The sequence below is a fragment of the Pristiophorus japonicus genome, chromosome 1 (assembly GCF_044704955.1).
Source record: "Pristiophorus japonicus isolate sPriJap1 chromosome 1, sPriJap1.hap1, whole genome shotgun sequence".
NCBI lineage: Eukaryota > Metazoa > Chordata > Chondrichthyes > Pristiophoridae > Pristiophorus > Pristiophorus japonicus.
Window position 1 is genome coordinate 349,926,467 of NC_091977.1, and position 22,456 is coordinate 349,948,922.

Consider the following 22,456-nt stretch of genomic DNA (forward strand, 5'->3'; position numbering starts at 1 on the left):
TTCCTCCCATACTCCAATGTTGTGAGAGTCTGCAGCTGTCTCAGGTTTACAATAGATCATTCTAAGTCTGTGCCTCTGACCTTCTATGTTATATCTAGTGCTTCCCTGAGAACTTTCAGAAGGACTGTGTCACAGAATTAATTAATGAGCTAGGCTGTACAAAATGTGACATGCTGCATACTTTTCAGTTATTGATAATTATTTGGCCTTGGCCATTGTGGTTTTAAATGAAGGTGTTTCAACAAGGTTAAAAAAAAAGTTTCCATCAGCTTAGACACATTTTAGTCGCTTTTATCACATACCAGTTAAACATGAGCACGATCAATAAACTGAAGCAACATTCAGGAAACTTTTTTCTAGCAGTCCCACTGAAGTGCAGCGCTGCAGCACTCAAAGCCCTTCTCACTGCCGCCCCACTCACAGCCACCTCAGACCTGCTTTTTGCCAGCGGTCCTTCTGGCGGGCGGCAGGTTGATCTGAGGCCAGCATCCCGAACGAAAATGGGCGATTTCCAGCATCCGGCATGGATAGGCGGCACAACGTCGAAACTCTCCGCGACCAATCTTCAGCAGGGCGGAACGTGGACGGCCGATGGGCGGTTCCGGAGGAATCGCCCCCAAAAAAAGTACATTTCTGGCGGAACCTCGGTGGTTGCGGGCGCAACTTCCACCAATTTCGGCCCCTGCACTCTTTTAATCTCCAAAGCTGTAGTTTAATATGAATGGAATTTGCATATTATTAACTGAACACTAGTTGGGCCCCCTGATATGAGCAAAGATTTTGTAGCAATTACATTCCAATGTCTTCTAATATTATTTTTTTACAATGTCTGGAAATAAAAGCAACTGGTTATTATCATACCACTTTGAGTGTTTATTTGGACATAACTCCTCATACCTGTTTCCTTTTGTTTTTTAGCTCTGCCACAAACTGTATGAAATAATGAGTAAGCTGGGAGAGCAGCATGCTGACAAAGCTTTTACCATCCAAGGCGCACCCAGGTATTGTACCTAATGGAAACTTAAATCATCATTGCCTCATTTTAAAAAGAAAGAAAGACTTGCATTTATATAGCAATTTCACAACCACCGGACATCTCAAAGCGCTTTACAGCCAATTAAGTACTTTTTGGAGTGTAGTCACTGTTGTAATGTAGGAAACATGGCAGCCAACTTGCGCACAGCAAACTCCCACAAACAACTATGTGATAATGACCAGATAATCTGTTTTTATGTTGATTGAGGGATAAATATTGGCCGGGACACCGGGGATAACTTCCCTGCTCTTCTTCCAAATAATGCCATTGGATCTTTTACGTGCACCTGAGAGGGCAGACGGGGCCTCGGTTTAACGTCTCATCCAAAAGACGGCACATCTGACAGTGCAGCACTCCCTCAGCACTGCATTGGAGTGTCAGCCTAAATTTATGTGCTCAAGTTCCTGGAAAACCCTACAACCTTCCAACTCAGAGTTACCCACTGAGCCACGATTGACAGAGAAATTTGCACAACGTGCTCGACAAACATAAGGGCCAATTTTACAATATGGGGGTCCCCATTGAAGTAGCATTTGTAAGTCTGGAGGAGGGTAATTTAATCCTAACCCACTCACCGGAAAACTGACGGGATCAGGTCAGCCTCCCGTTTTACACTCACTTGATTTTACTTTCGATTGACACATAAAGCTTTTGCTCACACTATCCCTGCTGACAGTCCTGATTTCCACTTCACACCACTGAGGGGATCTTTATTGAAAACCTCATTTTGAATGAGTTCGAGGGGCTGAATGGCATCCCCTTTGTTTCTATGTGCCGATGTTCATATAATTCATTTTGTGTTCAAAACTTCTAGTAAAACCAGGATCAGTATTGAACCACTAATCAGCAGCCAAACTAATGGCTGCTTATCTTCCACTTTGCTAGTAAGTATTAATCTCGGAGATCTCAATTTTCACTGTGCCTCAGGCTAAAGAGTTCTGAATTCAGACCAACAACATGAAGGTGCTCTATGCAGAAAGGCAAAAGGCTCGCCAGGATATAGCCTGTTGCCATATATGGGCAGAAGTCATATCTTAAATTGGTTCTTCAGCATGGAGCTCTTCAAACTCATGAAGGTCCCCTTCCAGTAACAGGCTTCTCCCTTGCACAGATGAAGGAAGAGTTGGTTTCATGTTAAAGGGTTGACAGTCCCATTTTCAGTTTCTATCTAATGTTAGTGCTCATGCAATCACATCATCTAGTAAATGTACATATGACTTTAGATGGTTAAACTCCTACTGGGGGAGAGTGTGCACTCCATATCAAGCCAACAGAAACTCTACATGTGTGGGTTGCTCAGTTTTCTTTAGAAATGTTTTAATGCAGTGATGAGTTTGTATATGTGTACATGTGTGCATGTGTGCATGTCTGTGTGTATGTATCAGACACCTGGCAGTCAAAAAGAACCTTGTATGCATATTTTCGCGATTTGATGACTGTGTTTCCCTGCATAATACAATAATAAATATCTCAATTTCCTTCCCATCTCTTTAACGAGGCCATTTGACGGGTCCTAGTACACCCAAGTGACTAAGCCTCAGGGTGCCCGAATTTGTTGGGTTGTTAACATGCTACATTTACATCACTGGCACATGCCTGTCCTCCGGCAGGGCATTGCATCTGGGAAATGGGGTGCAAACACAAGTGCCTGAGAGGTCAGCAACTGTGGGACTGACTATAGACCACAGGACCTCCTGGTTTCTATTGGAGAACAACACCTAGAAAGGCTCCAGACACATGATGGGGTACAGTATATATGGTGCTATGGAAGGAGAAATTAAATGGGTGGGATAGAGCCCATGATAGGTTAAAGTTTATATGGGTTGTGGAAGGGGGCTGAATGGATGAAGCAGAGTCCATGATAGGTTACAGTGTACATGGGCTGTGGGAAAGAGTTCAAATGGATGGGGTGGAGTCCATGATAGGGTAGAGAGTACATGGGTTGTGTAAGGAGATTAAATAGATGGGTAGAGTGTTGATGGTATGTGGAAAGAATGGGCTTGATGAGCTGAAAATCCCATTTTCATTTCTTAAATTCTTTCTGAAAGTCTAGTTGGATTACTACTGGGTTCTTACCATTGAAGTAGATCTTTGTCATGTAAAAATTATGTTTGAAACCATTAACAATTGGATATATTCAAATGTTTGATGATATTTCACACTGCGTTTTGCTACTGTTGACAAAGGAGATGGAGGTAGGTTTGGAGTGTGTGATGTAGAACAGTTGGTAGTAGGAATTATTAGCATTTAAACAGATCATGATTGTAGCTAGGAATACCAAACCGTGTGAGCTTTAGGCTGGCTAAGGAGGCTTAGATATTGGTCTTCTGTCAAAAACTAAGCTGAAGCAAGATTACTACCAGGTGGTAAATCTTATTAATGTTTGATATTGCCCCTGCTGACTGTAAATATCAATCTGCTTTTTTTGCTTTGTGCATTTACCCTAGATATCTGTGGTTTGTGTTTATGCTTAGTTATTGAGTTTGTATGGATATCCAATCCCTTTATCATCAGTCTAATGTTATTGTTTGTGTTTTAGAATTAAGAAATGGATAGCTTAAGTATAAAACACTTCATTCTCAGGACTGCCCTTCCTGATACATCTCTCCAGACTATTTACATGTTATCCTGTGTCAGGGTAAACGATGAGAATACAAGGCTGAATTGTGTCTGTGTTCAAAACCTCTTATTCAGCGTTGGAAGATTTCAGGGCGCAGTGTGTGATTGAGCAGTGATGTGGAAGTTGAAGCTTTAATCTGAATAATACTTCACTTAACAATGACAGAAATCCCAGAAGCTTGTATGAAGTGTGTTTGGTAGATGATTGGAGAAGGATGGCGCAATTATAGGCCCAGACTTTTGGTCAGACCCAGTCTTACTGTGACAAGATATGTATAATCCTCTTATAATATCACCAGCTAATTTATGGCTGTACGCTGTGCTGTCCTGTTACAGTGACTCTGGGCCGCTGAGAATTTCCAACACCCCGACACCACCAGAAGAACCATCTCCACCCAGTAGCCCTGTGGCCAGCCCTAACCATACTTTGGCACCTTTGGCAGCATCACCAGCTCATACTCCAACTCGGCCCAAGTCACCATCTCTGGTAAAGTTCGAAAACAAAAGCAAAATACTGCGGATGCTGGATTCGGGTAAAGTTCTGTTGTGTTTAGCAGCACAGACAAACTGAAAATTGTCTTCTTTGCATGTGTAATGCTCCTCACATGCTGCACAGACTTTACAAAATGGGCAGGTTTGAACCATTGGAAAATACATTAAAGTGGCACACAGAATGCGGGTAAAAGTAATGAGGGAAAGGGAAAAAAATGATGGTAACAAATATAGAAAATGCTGCAAATGCACAGCACAGTTCACTCAGCGTCAGTAAGGCAAATGTTTTGGGTGTGAGGCTCTCGACAAGTGTTAACCCTTTTACACATGACGAATCCATATTGCCCCTTTTCCGTATTCTCTGGCCCTGTTTTCTTGGGAACTGCGATTCGCTGGTGGAAGTGGCGACAGCAGTTGATCCGGCCACTGTCCCAATCGTGGGTACGGGGCCATTTAAATAGTCGGAGCAGAGGGACTGCACCTGCATGAGTCCAACAGAGCACTTGACCCGACTGCAGGCTGGGAAATGGGAGCAGCACCACCCTGTTCTGACGGCAGAGTAAGTACCAAGGAAATGTGGGCTTCAATTTTAAGGTATGCCTGGGAACCTTATGAGGCTTTTGGCAAGGCCTAGTACAGAAAGCATGCCAGCTCTCAGCTGCTGTGACTTCTACTGGGCCTCCAGATTGACTGGAATTCCCAGGGCAGTCTAAGAACTCCCCCAGTTAATCCCCTAAAGCTGTTTTGAGATGTGGGGAGAGGGGAGTGGGTAGAATATCCATTAGCCCTGCTCCCCCCACCCTCCCCACAGCCAGAGTTTGGGCCGTTCTTTACACTGGGCAGAATCCCACCAGATCCGAGTTCCATCCCAAAACATGAACATAATAAACAATGCATCCTTATGCCCCACTGGAATGCCATAGACTCTGAGGGTGATTTTAACTCTTCCCATCCAACAGCAACTGGGCAGGTGGGCAGTTAAAATTGCACAGGTCATTTACCTGCGAGGACACCCACCCAAAGCTGGTGGGGTCCTTTTTAACATGTTTACTAGGCGGCCTGATCGAGAAGCAGCAGTGAGTTTCCTTGCCGGGCCAACACAGTGAGGAAGTAGGTTGAGGATACAAGAGACTCGGAAATGTAAGTTTTAAATATTTTTTTACTTTCCTTGTAGGACCAGGAGGAGCAGGAGTGCTACTCTGGGCCCCATGGGGAAACCTTAGGCTTCCTATGCTTCGATCACACCCACCTGCCCCCAATCGCGGGGCCCCCACGAAATTGTCCAGCAGGCGATCCTGCCACCTGCTGTTGGGGGCTGGACTCCAGGCCATGTGATTTCCCACAGTCGGCCGGCGGGATTTAAATGAAGACAGTGATTTAAAATACCCTGGGTCTCATTTCTGCGGCAACGGATGAGTTTCTAACTCACACCGCTGCTCACCCACTCAAAACTGGCCCGCTGTTAAAATCGGGGGCTCCTTTGTTTCTTGAAGTATTGTCAGCTTTGTCAGAAGCCCCCCTTCCAAAGGCCGATTCCACAATCCAGCAGGCCATCAAAATTAAAGGACAAGAAATCCAGGACGTCGGTCCGCAATTCCCCACAGTGAAATTCCTGGGAGCGCGAGATTGCGGAATCTGCCCTCGTTGATACTTTTGTTTCTGTGCAGGGCTTGTCATCTAATTTCTCTTTTTTACTTCTCCTTTTCCCCCTGTTGTATCTAGCTGAGAAAAGGGCCCCCAGTCCCACCACCTCCAAAACTCACCCCAACAAAGGAGCTGCAGCAGGAAAACATTATCAACTTCTTTGAGGACAACTTCGTTCCCGAGATCAATGTCACCAGCCCATCACAGGTCAGCTGACTTTGCAACTACACTGTTTACCCAGGCACCTAGACATGCAAGGTGAAGCTTGTCACTGTTTCAGTCACAAACAGGAAATGTAATCACCATTTGCTTTTAGTAACTGTGCTAACTATTCACTGAGCTAGTTATATGAAAGAAAGAACTTGCATTTATATAACATCTTTCACAACCTCTGGGTGTCTCAAAATGCTTTACAGCCAATGAAGTACTCTTCAAGTGTAGTCACTGTTGTAATATGGAGAGACATGGCAGCACAGCAAGATTCCAGAATAGCAATGAGATAAGTGACCAGATCATCTGTTTTATGTGATGTTGATTGAGGGATAAATGTTGGCCAGTACATAGAAATTGCCTGCTCTTCTTCAGATAGTGTTGGGGTTCTTGAACATCTACTTGAGGAAGCAAACGGGGCCTCAGTTTAATGCCTCATTGGAAAGGCAGCACTTCTGACAGTGCAGCACTCCCTCAGTACTGCACTGAAGGGTCAGCCTAGTTTGTGTGCTCAACTCCCTACCTAACAGCGTTGTGGGAATTCCTTTACCACACGGACTGCAACCGTTCAAGAAGAAGGCTCACCACCACCACCTTCTGAAGGGCAACTAGGGATGAGTAATAAATACAGGCCTTGCCAGCGACACATACATTCTGAGAATGAGAGCACTACCACTGAGCCAAGGCAAGCACCGATATATTCCATGGAAGTTGTGTCAGTGTGTGGATTTTACATTGTGTCATGGCATCTTCTTCCTGGGTTGCGTACCTTTACGTAAAGCTGCAGCTGCACTGTTTGTGAAGTACTTGCAGATGGCTTATAGTCCCCTGTTCATTCACAGTTATTAGCCTAGATTTTCATCTTCAGCATCCAGGCATGATGGTTTCGTACACCAGGAACACCCATGGGATTGCACTGCTCACAATATTCTATTCATTATAATAATGAAATGGGAAATCATGGCTAGTGTATGCCATAGGGAGCCAGCAGGCAAAACTCTTACTTCCAGACTCTGAAGATATAATTCTGGGACATTCAGTCCAAGTGAGGCAATAATTACCACATATTTCTGAAAATATGTTTGAATCTCAATACAGGACATTTATTTGAAGTATCACCTCGATAAGTGTGCGGATTTAACCAATTACAGTTACATTGTTCCTACCAGTTTGGTGCTCTCTTGGTGTTTGCAGCTCCGAGCTATAATTTGGTTTTCAAAATTTGCGTAATTTCAAACTCTGTTTCTCAGAATATGGGGTCGACTTTAAGAACTAGCACCCTGGGCACAGAGATTCAAGTGACAGAACTGCAAATGGAGTATTCAGTTAAGGGGACCACCTTACTTACCAATTAATGCTCGAGGTGTAATCCTTTGCATGACAGGTGCACATGCTGGAACTTTGAAGGTTTACATTAATTTCTGTCCTGCAAGGCCTTTTGTTCTTGTTGGCGTGGCCCGTGCTCTCTGTTTGTGTTAAAGTGCCACGTTCCAATAGCTGAGTTTAACAAACTTCTCCCAGCTGTTTTCCTGAAGAGAGCTCGTGTTAGTGTAAAGGTTTCTGTCTTGCACAATCAGTACACACACTTGGGGGCGGGGGTTGGGGGGTTCCTCAAGGATCAAATTGCTGTTGCTTTTCCTCACATCCTTGGTAAGATTGGCACTGACATGAATGAAATGAAGTGAACAATTTTAACTGCCCCTTCGCTTGGCAGAAACTGGGCCCAAGTGGGGTGGGCAGCTAAAATGGAGTGGGTGAATTACATCGACCCATCACGATTTTAAAATTCCTGATTTATCAGGCACATGAGGTGTTTGCCCAAGTCGGCAGGAGCCTTGAACATTTATGCAAATCATGGTCCTATTCCGTCAATAGGACCCCAACGCCAGGACTGCTCCTCTAGGCCCCACAAGGGAAGTGCACAGACTCCCCCCTTCCCAAACCTCTGACTGCCCAGAACTCTTCACCTATGTGCATGCTGTGGGAATGTGTAACACAGGATAATGTCTGAGATTTAGCATAAGCCCATGAAAGGGAAGGAATTCAGGTCCCACAGCCCTATAACACCTGTGGCAAAAAGACAGCGATATCTTTGTGACTGGCAGCAGTAGTGCAGTTCTCTGCAGCTGAAGATGTCTGGCAGCAGAGTGGGAAGGAAAAGAACGGCCCATTTGCAAGAGGAGACCATCGAAGTCTTGCTGCAGCAAGTGCAACTGGTGTTCCCCAGAGTTGACTGTTGTGTGCCCAATATTTGGGGTACACGGCTTGGCAGGCCGTGGCTGGTGTGCTGAATGTGAATTCCACTATTCCGAGGATGTGGCAGAATTGTCAAAAAGTTCAATGGTTTCATCAAGAGTGGCAATGTTGGAAACCTCTTGGTAATTGTGGTGTAAATTCTCAGGGCCGAAATTGCTCTCTGCCCCAAACGGGGGGCACCTACCGTTTTTTTTGTAGATTCACCGCTCCAGTTGATGGAGCGGTGTTTCACGCGATTTTGCCCCCTTTTTCCCTCTGCCAGTGTTGGAGCATGAAGTGTGGCTGCAGCAGGGCGGAAGTCGTGGATGAGCAGGCGGAGGCCAACTGTTAAAGAAGCGGACAACTGCGAGCTCTGCAGCTACTTTAGTGGCACCCACTGGGCCACCAGGGAGGGTTTCGGCCAGGCCAGCGGCCTGGTACCCAAGAGGGGGAGGTCGGGCTGCTTGTTGGCGGCCCGGCCGAACCCGTGGCTGTCATTGTCGGGCCGACTTCGGAGTCGGTCGACAATTAAAATGAAATGGTGGTTGCGGCAGTGCACCCCTTCCTTTAAATGTGAACGTGCCGTCCAGCCACAAGAAGCTTCCCGCCGAGGAAAGCTGTCGGGGGCACCAAGCGGCGGCCAATCCGCTTCCGCGGGGCAATTTCCCACATGGGGTGGAAAGCCAGTGGGTAAGGGGTCGGCACGTGCCCGACGGTGCGGGAAGATGGCCGGGGCAGTCCCATACACCGCTCCAAAAATAAAGGAGGGGAATTTAGAAAATGTTGCCCCATCCACCCCGACTGAGTGGTGAGTGCTTTCCTCTTTGAGGCAGTAACGGCTCTAAAAAAGGGGGGCATTTTCGGCCCCCTTATCTCCTCCCCATGCATTCCTTCAGTATGCCTTGAGTTTTTCAATGGTCACCTTTTAGGCTGCACTGTGCAATTTCTAGCACCTCCCTTGCCCAACATCTTCAACTGGGGCCTACACTAGACAAGGCCCTGACTACACCTTCCATATGCCATACCTGTATTCTGCAAGTCAGCATGTTCCCAATACCGACAAATAGCACTCAGACTGGAATTTGACTGGCCACCAAGGCCAACGACTCTGCATTTGCAGGAGAAGACAGCATATAACAAGAAGGAGAGGTCAACCGTGGGAGGAGATCCAGCAAAGCTATGTCCTCTCTTTAAAGAAGGGGTCCTTGAAATCCAAGACCAAGACTTGAAGAAAGAAGCAGGAGGCATGGCCCCAGCTTAGGCTTTGTCCAACACTTCCTTCATTCTCCATTCTATTCAGTCACACACGTACATGAAAGCTTGCCTTAAACAGCAGCTCCAAGTCAATTAAAACATAGAAAATAGGTGCAGGACTAGGCCATTCGGCCCTTCGAGCCTGCACCACCATTCAATAAGATCATGGCTGATCATTCACCTCAGTACCCCTTTCCTGCTTTCTCTCCATACCCCGTGATCCCTTTAGCTGTAAGGGACAGATCTAACTCCCTCTTGAATATATCCAATGAACTGGCATCAACAACTCTCTGTGATAGGGAATTCCACAGGTTAACAACTCTCTGAATGAAGAAGTTTCTCCTCATTTAAGTCCTAAATGGCTTACCCCTTATCCTTAGACTGTGTCTCCTGGTTCTGGACTTCCCCAACATCGGGAACATTCTTCCTGCATCTAACCTGTCCAGTCCTGTCAGAGTTTTATGTTTCTATGTGATCCCCTCTCATCCTTCTAAACTCCAGTGAATAAAGGCCCAGTTGATCCAGTCTCTCCTCATATGTCAGTCCAGCCATCCTGGGAATCAGTCTGGTGAATCTTCGCTGCACTCCCTCAATAGCAAGAACGTCCTTCCTCAGATTAGGAGACCAAAACTGAACACAATATTACAGGTGAGGCCTCACCAAGGCCCTGTACAACTGCAGTAAGATCTCCCTGCTCCTATACTCAAATCCGCTAGCTCTGAAGGCCAACATACCATTTTCCTTCTTCACCGCCTACTGTACCTGCTTGCCAACTTTCAATGACTGATGTACCATGACACCCAGGTCTCGTTGCACCTCCCCTTTTCCAAATCTGCCGCCATTCAGATAATATTCTGCATTCGTGTTTTTGCCCCCAAAGTGAATAACTTCACATTTATCCACATTATAATGCATTTGCCCACTCACCTAACCTGTCCAAGTTATCCTGCAGCCTCTTAGCCTCCTCCTCACAGCTCACACCGCCACCCGGTTTAGTGTCATCTGCAAACTTGGAGATATTACACTCAATTCCTTCATCTAAATCATTAATGTACATTGTAAATAGCTGGAGTCCCAGCACTGAGCCCTGCGGCACCCCACTAGTCACTGCCTGCCATTCTGAAAAGGACCCATTTATCCCGACTCTCTGCTTCCTGTCTACCAACCAGTTCTCTATCCACATCAGTACATTACCCCCAATACCATGTGCTTTAATTTTGCACACCAATCTCTTGTGTGGGACTTTGTCAACAGCCTTTTGAAAGTCCAAATACACCACATCCATTGGTTCTCCCTTGTCCACTCTACTAGTTACATCCTCAAAAAATTCCAGAACATTTGTCAAGCATGATTTCCCTTTCATAAATCCATGTTGACTTAAACCGATCCTGTCACTGCTTTCCAAATGCGCTGTTATTTCATCTTTAATAATTGATTCCAACATTTTCCCCATTACTGATGTCAGTTCATCATCATCATCATAGGCAGTCCCTCGGAATTGAGGAAGACCTGCTTCCACTCTTAAAATGAGTCCTTAGGTGGCTGAACAGTCCAAAATGAGAGCCACAGACCCTGTCACGGGTGGGACAGATAGTCATTGAGGGAAAGGGAGGGTGAGACAGGTTTGCCGCACGCTCTTTCCGCTGCATGCGCTTGATTTCTGCATGCTCTCGGCGATGAGACTCGAGGTGCTCAGCGCCCTCCCAGATGCACTTTCTCCACTTAGGGCAGTCTTTAGCCAGGGACTCCCAGGTTTCAGTGGGGATGTTGCACTTTTTCAGGGAGGCTTTGAGGGTGTCCCTGTAACGTTTCCTCTGCCCACCTTTGGCTCGTTTGCCGTGAAGGAGTTCCGCGTAGAGCGCTTGCTTTGGGAGTCTTATGTTTGGCATGCAAACAATGTGGCCTGCCCAGCAGAGCTGGTCAAGTGTGGTCAGTGCTTCAATGTTCGGGATGTTGGTCTGGTCGAGGACGCTAATGTTGGTGCATCTGTCCTCCCAGGGGATTTGTAGGATCTTGCGGAGGCATCGCTGGTGGTATTTCTCCAGCGACTTGAGGCGTCTACTGTACATGGTCCATGTCCCTGAGCCATACAGGAGGGCGGGTATTACTACAGCCCTGTAGACCATGAACTTGGTGGCAGTTTTGAGGGCCTGGTATTCAAACACTCTTCCTCAGGCGGCCGAAGGCTACACTGGTGCATTGAAGGCAGTGTTGAATCTCGTCGTCAATGTCTGCTCTTGTTGATAAGAGGCTCCCGAGGTATGGGAAATCCACGTCCAGGCCTGGGTCAAACAGGACTGCGTCATCACCCCAACCCTCTTCTCAATCTTCCTCGCTGCCATGCTCCACCTCACAGTCAACAAGCTCCCCGCTCGAGTGGAACTAAGCTACAGAACCAGTAGGAACCTGTTCAACCTTTGTCATCTCCAGGCCAGGTCCAAGACCACCCTAACCTCTGTCGTCGAGCTACAGTACGCGGACGACGCCTGCGTCTGCGCACATACAGTGGCTGAACTCCAGGACAAAGTCGATGTATTTACTGTGGCGTACAAAAGCATGGGCCTCACGCTAAACATCAGCAAGACAAAGGTCCTCCACCAGCCTGTCCTCACCGCACAGCACTGTCCTCCAGTCATCAAGATCCACGGCATGGCCCTGGAACATTTCCCATACCAAATCCGTTACTCTGGTGAAGGCTACCTGGCAACAAGTTGCAACAAGGAGTTGTTGGTCATCCTTTTCCTCTTTCTGTGTCTGCAAGTATGGCAGAAGAAGCTATGGTAAGACCTTCTTAATTGCACTCATCATGCATCTCATGCAAGAACCCATCACTCAGTCTCACTCTGGCAAACAGCAATGTCCTGGTTGGGGGAGGAGGAGTGAGGAGTCAGAGTGAAAACAGATCATTGGCTGATGTACTGAGGACAAGTGAGTTACAGCAAATGTAGATTGCTCCGTAAAAGTAGGAAACACTTGACTGAAGGATCGTCTTGCATTTTATACACCTGATGAGAGCCGGGATCCTGATATCATTTGAAAGAAGAATGCTTTCGGAGCGGGTTATAGTGCTGGATTGTTGATTGTGTATTTTTGGTGGGATTGCAAATTTTGCAAATCTCTTCGCCCAAAAGGCTGTACAAGCTGACTCATTTGAGTGGTTGGAAGCTTTGGCTGATGGCTCTAGCTGAAAAGCTAGCACTGGCAGACGTGCGATGAGCCTTCTGTGCTGTAAATTCTCCAACATTGTAAATTTCAGGCTGCAAACTGAAAAAAAAATGCTCTCGTTATACTTTGGTTTTCAAACAAAGTTTTGTTCCTGCAATCTTTGGCAAGATGCTCTGAGCAGATGGCATGATGCTGGACTCCTGGCTGTGCCATCTTCATTATAACAGCTGGAGGTGCCCAGAAACTCAAAGGATAACAAGGGCATTAAATGCATGCCAACAGCCCTGGTGATACATCTCAAAACCTCTGCAAAATGTCCTGATCCTGTTTATTAAATCTGAGTATTAACAATGGTTCTGGCTATGGGCTTATTGGGGGAGCTAGACCTTGATTTTCTCTGTTGGTGCAGTGCAGACCACAATGACTCTGGGCAGGACTCAATTCAAGGTGTGCTGTTTGCACCCAATTTTCCAAGATCAGCTCATTGGCGTAGCTTCAATTTCAGATATCATAGAATCATAGAAATTTACAACACGGCCTTTCTGATCTCCCCACTCACCCCCTGCCCCCATCCCCCCCCCCCCCCCCCCAGCCTCCGTTCTCCCCCGACACGGGCCTACTACCTCCGCCGACTCCAGCCGCCAGTCCCTCTCACCCTCTGATGCCGAAGGCCTACCTGCCCAAAAGCCAGGCAGCCTTTCAATCTGGCGAGCTGCAGCCAGGAAATGGAGACACAAAATGTTAATCAGGTCCTGTCGTTAAATTCAGCAGCACCTCAAGGAACCTCGTTCTTCTGGAATTCCCGAACTCAGAATAGCTCCCCGCACCACTCCATCCCCACCTCCCCATAGATATCGGGGCCTATGCCTCTGTTTATAAAGCCAAGGATCCCATAGGCCTTTTTAACGGCCTTGTCACCTTGTCCTGCCACCTTCAAAGACTTGTGTATGTACACCCTTAGGCCTCTCTGTTCCCTTTAAAATCTGGGCCTAGAAATTCGAACCTTTAGTGGCAGCCGTTACGGCTGTTGTTGAAGAAAAAATGTCAGCTGCCTCGCTTCCACACACTTCCGGGGCGGAATGCGGCGGCCGCCACATTGGACAGGTCAGCAGCGCTGCCGTTCCCTACCCTCGCCGCAAATATTTTAAGGAGCGTGACGTCAATCGGCGTGCAACGCTGAACTGACAGACACTCAGTGATTCTGGACATTGCCGCTCCTCTTACTGTCCTCTCCAAAGCATGCCCATACGTGCAGCCGTTGACAGCGCGTAGAGCCAGGAGAAAGTGGCGCCGAGCCATAAACTATACAGTAAACATTCTGTACAATGCACATTTACCCTGCTACTTTTAAATACATTACACCCAAATAGCTGACTTCAATTGTCTCTTTTTATTGCAAAAACTCTTCAATATAATCCCGATCGATCTGGCTTTTTTTTCGTTGTTGATTAATTTAATTTTTTTTGATCTTTTCGTCAAGATCCAGTTTACATCATGAAAATGCTGATGAACCCACTAAACAAATAAATATTAAGATTAAGAGAGGATTTTTTTGTTCTTATTGAAAATATATACATAGGTGACTATGTAATATACAGTTCCTATACAACCGTAACCTTAAAATAAATTTGGAAGAACAGTTTTGAATTTCCATAGTACATATCTTGTGATTATTGCCCTATTTTGACAAATTTAGCAAGTGGCCAGTACTCACTGGTATCTCTTCCATCCTTGCCAGTTCAGAAACATCTCTCTTCTATATAATAGCACTACTTGCTTTATATTGCACTCAGTCCATTAAATTTTCTGCGTTCGACTTATTTTTTGGGCATAATCTCAGGATTTCTCATGCAACGGTTTATGGACATCTACACCACAGTCTTTCACTTGGAAATGTACTGTTAATAAAGTGACGGACCGAGAACACAGCACTGATCCGTTAGACCCAACATCAGCAGGCCTCCTTCTGATGTGACCACCGGAAAGAATGCGTTGCACGGGAGCTTCTGCACTGCGCTCATTTAAATCAGCAGGCAGCTCCAAAATACCGGTGCTGTCTGCAGTCTTTGGGCCCAATTCTGGCCAACCCGTATTTTTGGGCACTGACCCTTTATGCGCTGACTTTCTGCGCGGGAAAGGGTGCCAAAAAACTTTCTTAGTATCCTGGCCCCTCTGCCAAGTGTCCTGGGTCCTGGCACGGCGTCCATGGTGGAGTGGGGTGGGGTGGCGGAGCTACAGTCCTGCGCTGAAAACACTGTCGGCAGCTGTCCACATGCACAGTGAAGTCTGTGTACAAGCTCCTCGCCCTCCCAGCGTGTCCTGCAAACTGTCAGCAGGACCCGATGTTCGCCGCCCCTAGCCGTGGCCCAAATGGTCGCCCGCGTCTGAGTACAGATCAGGCTGCCAGAACCCTACCCGAGATGCCGTCGAGCCCAGCCCTTCCTCTCTCTCCCTCCCCCCCTCCCGATGCCGTCGAGCCCAGCCTTTCCTCTCCCTCCCTTCCCCCACCCCCAGCCTCTCGATGCGTCTTTGCCGGCTGCCCCTATCCCATGCCGAATGGCCTCCCGTACAGGCCGGCCCAAGGTAGAATTGACTTCAAATATTTAATTGTTAATCAATTGGTTACCTGTGTTCTTTATTTTTATTTAGTTATTTTAACTTTTATTTGGAATGTTTGCTGCTTGGTGCTTGGGTGCAGGTTCAACCTGCGCCGATTTCTTAACTACCCGCAACGATTTTCAGAGCTGGCCACATACGCTGACCTAAGTCGATTTGGTGTAAGTGTTGGCTGGTCAAAGTGGCATAAATGGCCAAAACTGGCGTAAGTGGCTGGGAACACCCGCCTTTGAAAAAAAAACGGAAGTAAAAAAAAATGTCCCTAAGTTACTCTGGAACAAGTTTATTGGGGAAAATGTTTTTTTTAAAACTTAAGTCAGAAAAACCAACTTACTTCAAAAAAATTGATGCAAGTCATGGGCAAAATTGAGCCCTTTATGCGGGTTGCCATTAACCTTGGCCCGCGGTGGCACCGCTCGTTTTTGAGATTATTCGAATTTCATGGCCCTGATGTCTTACACACCAGAAAAGCAGGAAATGACAATGCAGGATGAACACCCCCCCCCTCAAATTAATGTTGTAATGAAGTGCATGCCTGATTAAAGCAGGCACTTCCACTGCTGCTTGGTCTGTGCCCTGGAAAATACATCTAGGTTCAAAGCAGGCGGAGTTCCAGCGAGATTGAACTCCCAGCCAATTTACACTACAACATCAAGCATTCGACAGCGGAAAATCCAGGAGCATTCTTTCATGTTCAATTTGTGATACGAAACTTTTGATTGGTTCCAATGGGACATGGATTTATTTTGGACAAAACAGGTAAAAGGAATGGGAAAAGACAATTGGGCGGGGTATAAAACAGGCTGTCGATTTGTTATTGTCTGTTTAGCATTACTACCCATGACAACTATCTACCCCATGAGCATATTATGATTGCAGTGGGAGCCTTCTAAGTGACAAGTATAGGAGTTGAAACGAGAATCATTTGTCTGTTTATTTTAAGGAGGTACTTGTTAAATTATCGAATCTTACAGCACAGAAGGAGGCCAGTCAGCCCATTGTGCCTGTGCTGGCTCTTTGAAAGAATGATCCAATTAGTCCTGCTCTTTCCCTATAGCCCTGCAAACTTTTCCTTTTCAAATATATCTCCAAATCCCTTTGAAAGTTATTATTGAAACTGCTTCTCTTTCAGGCAGTGCATTCCATATCATAAGAACTCGCTGTATAAAAAAATGTGCTCACCATCTCCCCTCTGGTTAATTTTCCAATAATCTTAAATCTGTGTCTTCTTGTTACTGACCTCCTGCCATAGAAACAGTTTCGCCTCATTTATCCTTTCATAATTTTGAACACCTCTATTAAATCTCCCTTCTCTGCTCTGAGCATAATAATCCCATTTCTGGATATTTTTAAACTAAGGGAGTGCTGATGGCAGCCGATGCCTGGTACTACTGTTATCAGAGACACCGGTTAATGGAAAGGACCTAATGATATCGGAGAACCTGGGCGGGGGGGGTCGGTACAACCATGGTAGGGTTTCCAGTCACATGGATCTGACTCCCTCCCTTTTGGATATGGGAATCTTGGGCCTGAAGCTTCCAAGAGGCTTTGATTGGAACACCAGTAGGAGATAAGATAAATAAAAGAGGTTGCGTGCGGAGGTCATTGTGGTCTCCCAGGACTCCTTTCGATAATGTAAAAGTGAGTTCAAAGATGAAAAATCACAAAGAATGAGTTATTTCCAGAACTTTATAACACAAGAACATCACGTAGCTAACATATGTACAGGGCAGTTGATAGTAATAAATACTACTTATCACTTTTTATCTGCAGAACTGGGACCATGCATACCCAGTGGCATGAAGCGAGAATGGATTATCAACAACACTTATTTGGTAGCTCACGGTATCTATTCCTCATTGAGACTTCATTTCCTTAAAGTGGTGTTTTGATTATTATTTCTTTAGAACGCTGTATCACCAATGAGTTATTGGTGCATTTTCAGACTGAAAGTGGTTCATATCTGTGCTGTGTCCCGCTACAGCAGAGTGATTTTCCGGTTTTCCACAACCTCACACCTGTGATTTCCCAAGATGGTACTCCTTGCAATTGCTGCTACCAGCTGGGCATGACACATTCCTGTCACAACCCTGTACGATTTTCAGCTTCTAACAACCTGTTTTGGACATCTGGTCACACTTAATGTATATGAGCTCTGGGGTTATTGTGCAGTGGAATTGGAACTGCTGAGCCTCGTGGGGAGGGGGGATAGCAAAGTCTGCAGCAGCTGCAGCCCAGCGTGAATGCCAAGATGTGTCGATTCCCGCCGGTTTTCTTGGGGAGGTTCCCTCATCTCCAGTGATGGCCACCCACATCCATGGGGCCACACATGGGGCATTCATCTGCCAGAGAAGCCACTTTATGCAGTGGAAGTGGTGGGATTCAGGGATTGGGGGGAAGTGCTGGCTCTCCTCCTCCCCAAGTAAAGGTGAAATTATGGCACCTTGACCCTCTTTGTAAGGCTACCAATAATGCTACATATTGTAAAAAATTGGCACCTTTTAAATCTTTCGAGATCCAGGACTCGACTATCAGAGAACCCCAACTTCCATCATGGAGGAGGCTGGTACACGTGGCGTACAGCTGCCAAGGATACACGGCGTCCCTTTAAGAACCTACGTTGCAGGAAGTACTGATATAGGGGGGGCCAAAATTGTCCACCGCCTGAAACGAGTCTCACTGAGAAATTCAGCACGTTGTGTTTTTTTTTTTAAGCGGGGTGGAAGTGGCCTCATCATTGGGGCGGATGTGATGTCAGGTCGGAGTGGCCGATGCTACAAGTCATCGTGCTGGCGCGTCACAATGTCCCTCCCCTTCAGTTAAAGGGGAGGATTGTTGTGATCTCTGCAGCCACTTTAGTGGCAAACACTGGGCCATCAGGGAGGGTTTCGGTTGGGCCAGTGGCACCCAAGAGGGCTGCCTGTTGGTGGCCCGGCCAAACCCGCGAGCATAATTGTCGGCCCGACCTGGCAGTCGGCCGATAAAAAAATAACATGGAGTTACCGGCAGCATCACCTCCCCTTTAAGGGCGCCGCCAAGCCGCAGAAAGGGTACCGACAACAAAAGCTGTCAGTGACACCGACCGACAGCAGCACCACTCCCGCGGGGTAAGTTTCAAAAGGGGCAATTTCCAGCGGAGCAATTTTTGGAAGGGGTCGCCACCGGCCAATAAGGGGTCGGCACGTGCACGCCGCGTCAAGAAAACGGGTGGGACGGTCCCCTGCACCGCTCCAAAACTAAGGAAGGGCAATATCTAAAATGGCGGCCCCTCCACAGAGACTCGGTGGCCAGTCCACACCAACCTGTGGCCGCCGCTTTCAGGTGGCCATGGGTCTTATAGAAAGGGGCAATTTCAGCCCCAGGGAATTCGCCACCTCCCCCACCCTTGACAATGTCCTTGCTTTGAGAATGGCAGAGACCCATCCAGAAACTAGATCATAAGGCTGGCATCCACCATATCCAGGTTTAGGCCTATGTAACAGCTCTCCTATCATTCTCTGGCCCAGGCTGGTTGTGGGAGTACTCTGGAAGGCCAAGGCTCTTTAGTCCTTGGATTTTAAGTGTAGTCGATGGCAAGTACCCTCTTTTGTGTTGTTCCATACCCATTTACTTTACTGTTCCTCCCAGAGACGACGCTGTAACATAAATGAGGCGACTCACATGTCTCTGGGGAGAGAACACCAGTTCAAGAGAAAGTTTTAGTCCCTACCTCTGGAAGCAAAATGGCCCGCAGTGCCAAACAGAAATTGCTGCTGGTAGCACCTCTTCTTGCGAGGTTCCATGATTTATTCTGCCAGCAGGTGAGCTGTGTACTTAGTGATGTGATTCCATATTACTGCCTCACCCTGTGCAGGATTCCCTTGTATGTCACCTGCTAATCTATTCTCATATACTCACTTTGCTCCACTTTACTATTTGTATTCAACTTGGTTCTCTACTGAATTATGAACCTGGCATTTATTATAAGCCTCCTTTTCCTGTTTCATTTTAATCTCTACATCTTTAGTCAGGGAGCGCTAGCTTTGGAAGTCCTTCCTTTCCTCCTCATGGGAATGTGTGCGTCTGTATCCGAACAATCTTCTCTTTGAAGGCCTCCCAAAGCATATTTACTGCTTTACCTGCCAATCTTTGATTCCAATCCACCTGGGCCTGAGCCCCTTTCAACTCACTGAAATTCGCCCTCATCCAGTTGACTATTTTCACATTTGATTTTTTCTTGTCCTTTTCTGTAACTACTCTAAACGGTATAATATTGTAATCACTGTTTCCCAATACTCTACCACTGAAACATGCTCCATTTCATTCCCCAGAATTAGATCCAGTACTGTGTCCTTCCTTGTTGGGCTGGAAACATACTGATCAAAAAGGTTTTTTTGTACACATTTCAGGAATTCGTCCCCCTGTTTGCCAGTCTATATTAGAGGATTATTGAAATCCCCCATATCACTTCTCTTTCATCATCCTGCAGTTTCCCTGCAAATTTGCTCCTCTGTCTCCTTTCCACTATTTTGTGGCTTACAGTATACACCTAGCAGAGTAATAGCTCCTCCGCATTTCACCTTTAACAAGCTCCCCACTGGAGTGGAGTTAATCTACAGGACAAGCGGGAAATTGTTCAACTTCCGGTGCCTCCAGTCCCGATCCAAGGTTGCTCCAGCCTGTGTCATTGCATTATAATATGCAGATGACGCTTGCGTTTGTGCGTACTCGGAGGCCGAACTCCAAACCATCGTTGACACCTTCACTGAGGTGTACGAGAGTCCAGGCCTTACATTAAAAATCCGTAAGACAAAGGTCCTCTACCAACCAGCCCCCGCCACACAGTACTGCTCCCGGATAATCAAGATCCATGACAATACCTTGGACAATGTGGACCACTTCCCAGACCTTAGGAGCCTACTGTCAGCAAGAACAGACATTGATGACGAAGTCCAACACCGCCTTCAGTGTGCCAGTGCAGCCTTCGGCCGCCTAAGGAAAAAAGTGTTCGAAGACCAGGATCTCAAACCCGGCACCAAGCTCATGGTCGACAGAGCAGTAGTAACACCGCCCTCCTATATGCTTCAGAGACATGGACTATGTACAGTAGGCACCTCAAAGCACTGGAGAAGTACCACCATTGCTGCCTCTGCAAAATCCTGCAAATTAATTGGCAGGATAAGCACACCAACATCGGTGTTCTCTCTCAGGCCAACATCCCCAGCATCGAGGCATTGACTGCGTTCGACCAGCTCCGATGGATGGGCCACATTGTCCGCATGCCTGATACTAGACTCCCGAAACAAGCACTCTACTCCGAGCTATGTCACGAGGTGAGTCCCAGGAGGGCAGAGAAAACGCTTTAAGGACACCCTCAAAGCCTCATTGAAAAAATGTAACATCCCCACCGACTCTTCGAAATTTCTGGCCCAAGACCGCTCAAAGTGGAGGAGAGCATTCAAGAAGGCAGTGAACACTTCGAGTCTCTTTGCCGGGAACACGCAGAAACCAAGTACAAACAGCGGAAGGAGCGTACGACAAATCAAGCACCACACCCACCCATCCCTCCAACCACCATTTGCCCCATCTGTGACAGAGACTGTAAATTTCGCATTGGTCTCATCAGTCACATTAGAACTCATTTTAGTGTGGAAGCAAGTCATCCTAGAAGGAGAAGAATAGCTCCTCTATATTTCCTTAATTTTAACCGTATTCTGACGTTGAACCCTCAAGTACATCAGCCCTTTCTAGTGCGGTAATTTTTCGTGAATACATTGTAGCCCGGAATGTTAAGTGCCCAATCCTCCCCTTGTTCGAGCCAGGTTTGCATTATTGCCACTGTTTCATAATCCCATGTGGCTACTTGTGCCTGCAGCTCACAAGTCTTATTTACCGCGCATATGCACTCTAAACCCACCTTAGTCTGCCTCACATTTCCTCCATCTGATCTCTCCTAGTCCTCTGTAGACCTTGTATCTTCTCTCTCCTGCTTTATCCTGGTGCCCCTACCCTGACAAATTAGTTTCAACCCTCCCGCACAACACTAGTTAACCTTCCCGCAGCAGGAACAAGTCATCTTTGGAACCATTTCTATTGCAACATAGGAACTGCTGAATGAAAAAAGACCAATCTCCATCTGGCTTGCCTTCTTCCATCTTGGTAGTCACATGATATAATGATAATGGAATTTTGGACGTAGTTCCATGATAGTAACTGGCTATTAAAATTTTAAAATTGCATTTATATAGTGCCCGTCATGACCCTAGGATGATCCAGAGCGCTTCACAGCCAAGTAAGTACTTTAGAAGTGTAGTCACTGTTGTAATGTAGGGAATTGCGACAGCCAATTTGTGCACAGCAGGGTAATAACCGGGTAATCTGTTTTTGTGGTTAGTTGAGGGATAAATCTTGAATAAACACAAGAAGAACTCTACTGCTCTTTTTTCAATAGTGCAATGGGATATTTTACATCTACCCGAGTGGGAAGATGGGACCTCGGTTTAACGTCTCAGTTTAAAGGACTAATTGTCTGCTTTTGCATTTTTGGTGCCAAGCCTTGCCCACCCCAAGGTGCTCATTAGGGAATCACAATGCCTCAGCCCCTGAATATCCATCCATTAGATGAACAGCTGGGGCTGGGCATGCGTGATTTGCCAATAGGCACTCCCAGTTATACAAAAACAGATAACTCCCCCTCAAATGTCGCAGCACCTAAAACATAGGGTTTGTACAGTTGGAAGGCCAATGTATCTATTAAAGGATGTGATTATGTTTGGGATGTGCCATTGAATTGTTTTGGCAGAGGCAACTACTTTTGTTGATTAGACTAAGTAGATTATCTACCCCTTTCTCCTTAGGCCCTGACATGCTGTGGATCCTTCTTTGCTGTACCAGAATTATCTCAACAGGTAAATAGCAGTGATCCGCAGTCATCTGTTTCTGTTTCATCAAGTGCTCAATAATTAATTTTTGCATCATATCTCAATTGGTTGCCATTTTTTAAATTATTTTCATTCAAGATTCAACCCCTTCGATTTATGTGACAATCCAACATGGATAATCATTCACGTGTCTGATGGTCCCATGCTCTTAGAGTAGGAGTCCCGTCAGACGCACACCTTTCCATTGCTGAATGGCTGGTTTATCAATGGTTACATATGGATGAAAGTCAGGGGAAAAAATCTCTATGGAAGAGTCACAATAATT

At 46.4% G+C, this 22,456-nt stretch overlaps 1 protein-coding gene across 1 annotated transcript in view; it reads left to right on the forward strand.

Moving 5' to 3' along the window:
- The window catches only part of amph (amphiphysin), a 541,139-nt gene that overhangs the window by 393,517 nt on the left and 125,166 nt on the right, over positions 1–22,456 (forward strand). Inside the window, exons 9-11 of the mRNA XM_070890365.1 lie at positions 919–1,001; positions 3,992–4,142; positions 5,870–5,998. Coding sequence (XP_070746466.1) covers positions 919–1,001; positions 3,992–4,142; positions 5,870–5,998 — 363 coding nt within the window. The remainder of the gene's footprint in view (positions 1–918; positions 1,002–3,991; positions 4,143–5,869; positions 5,999–22,456) is intronic.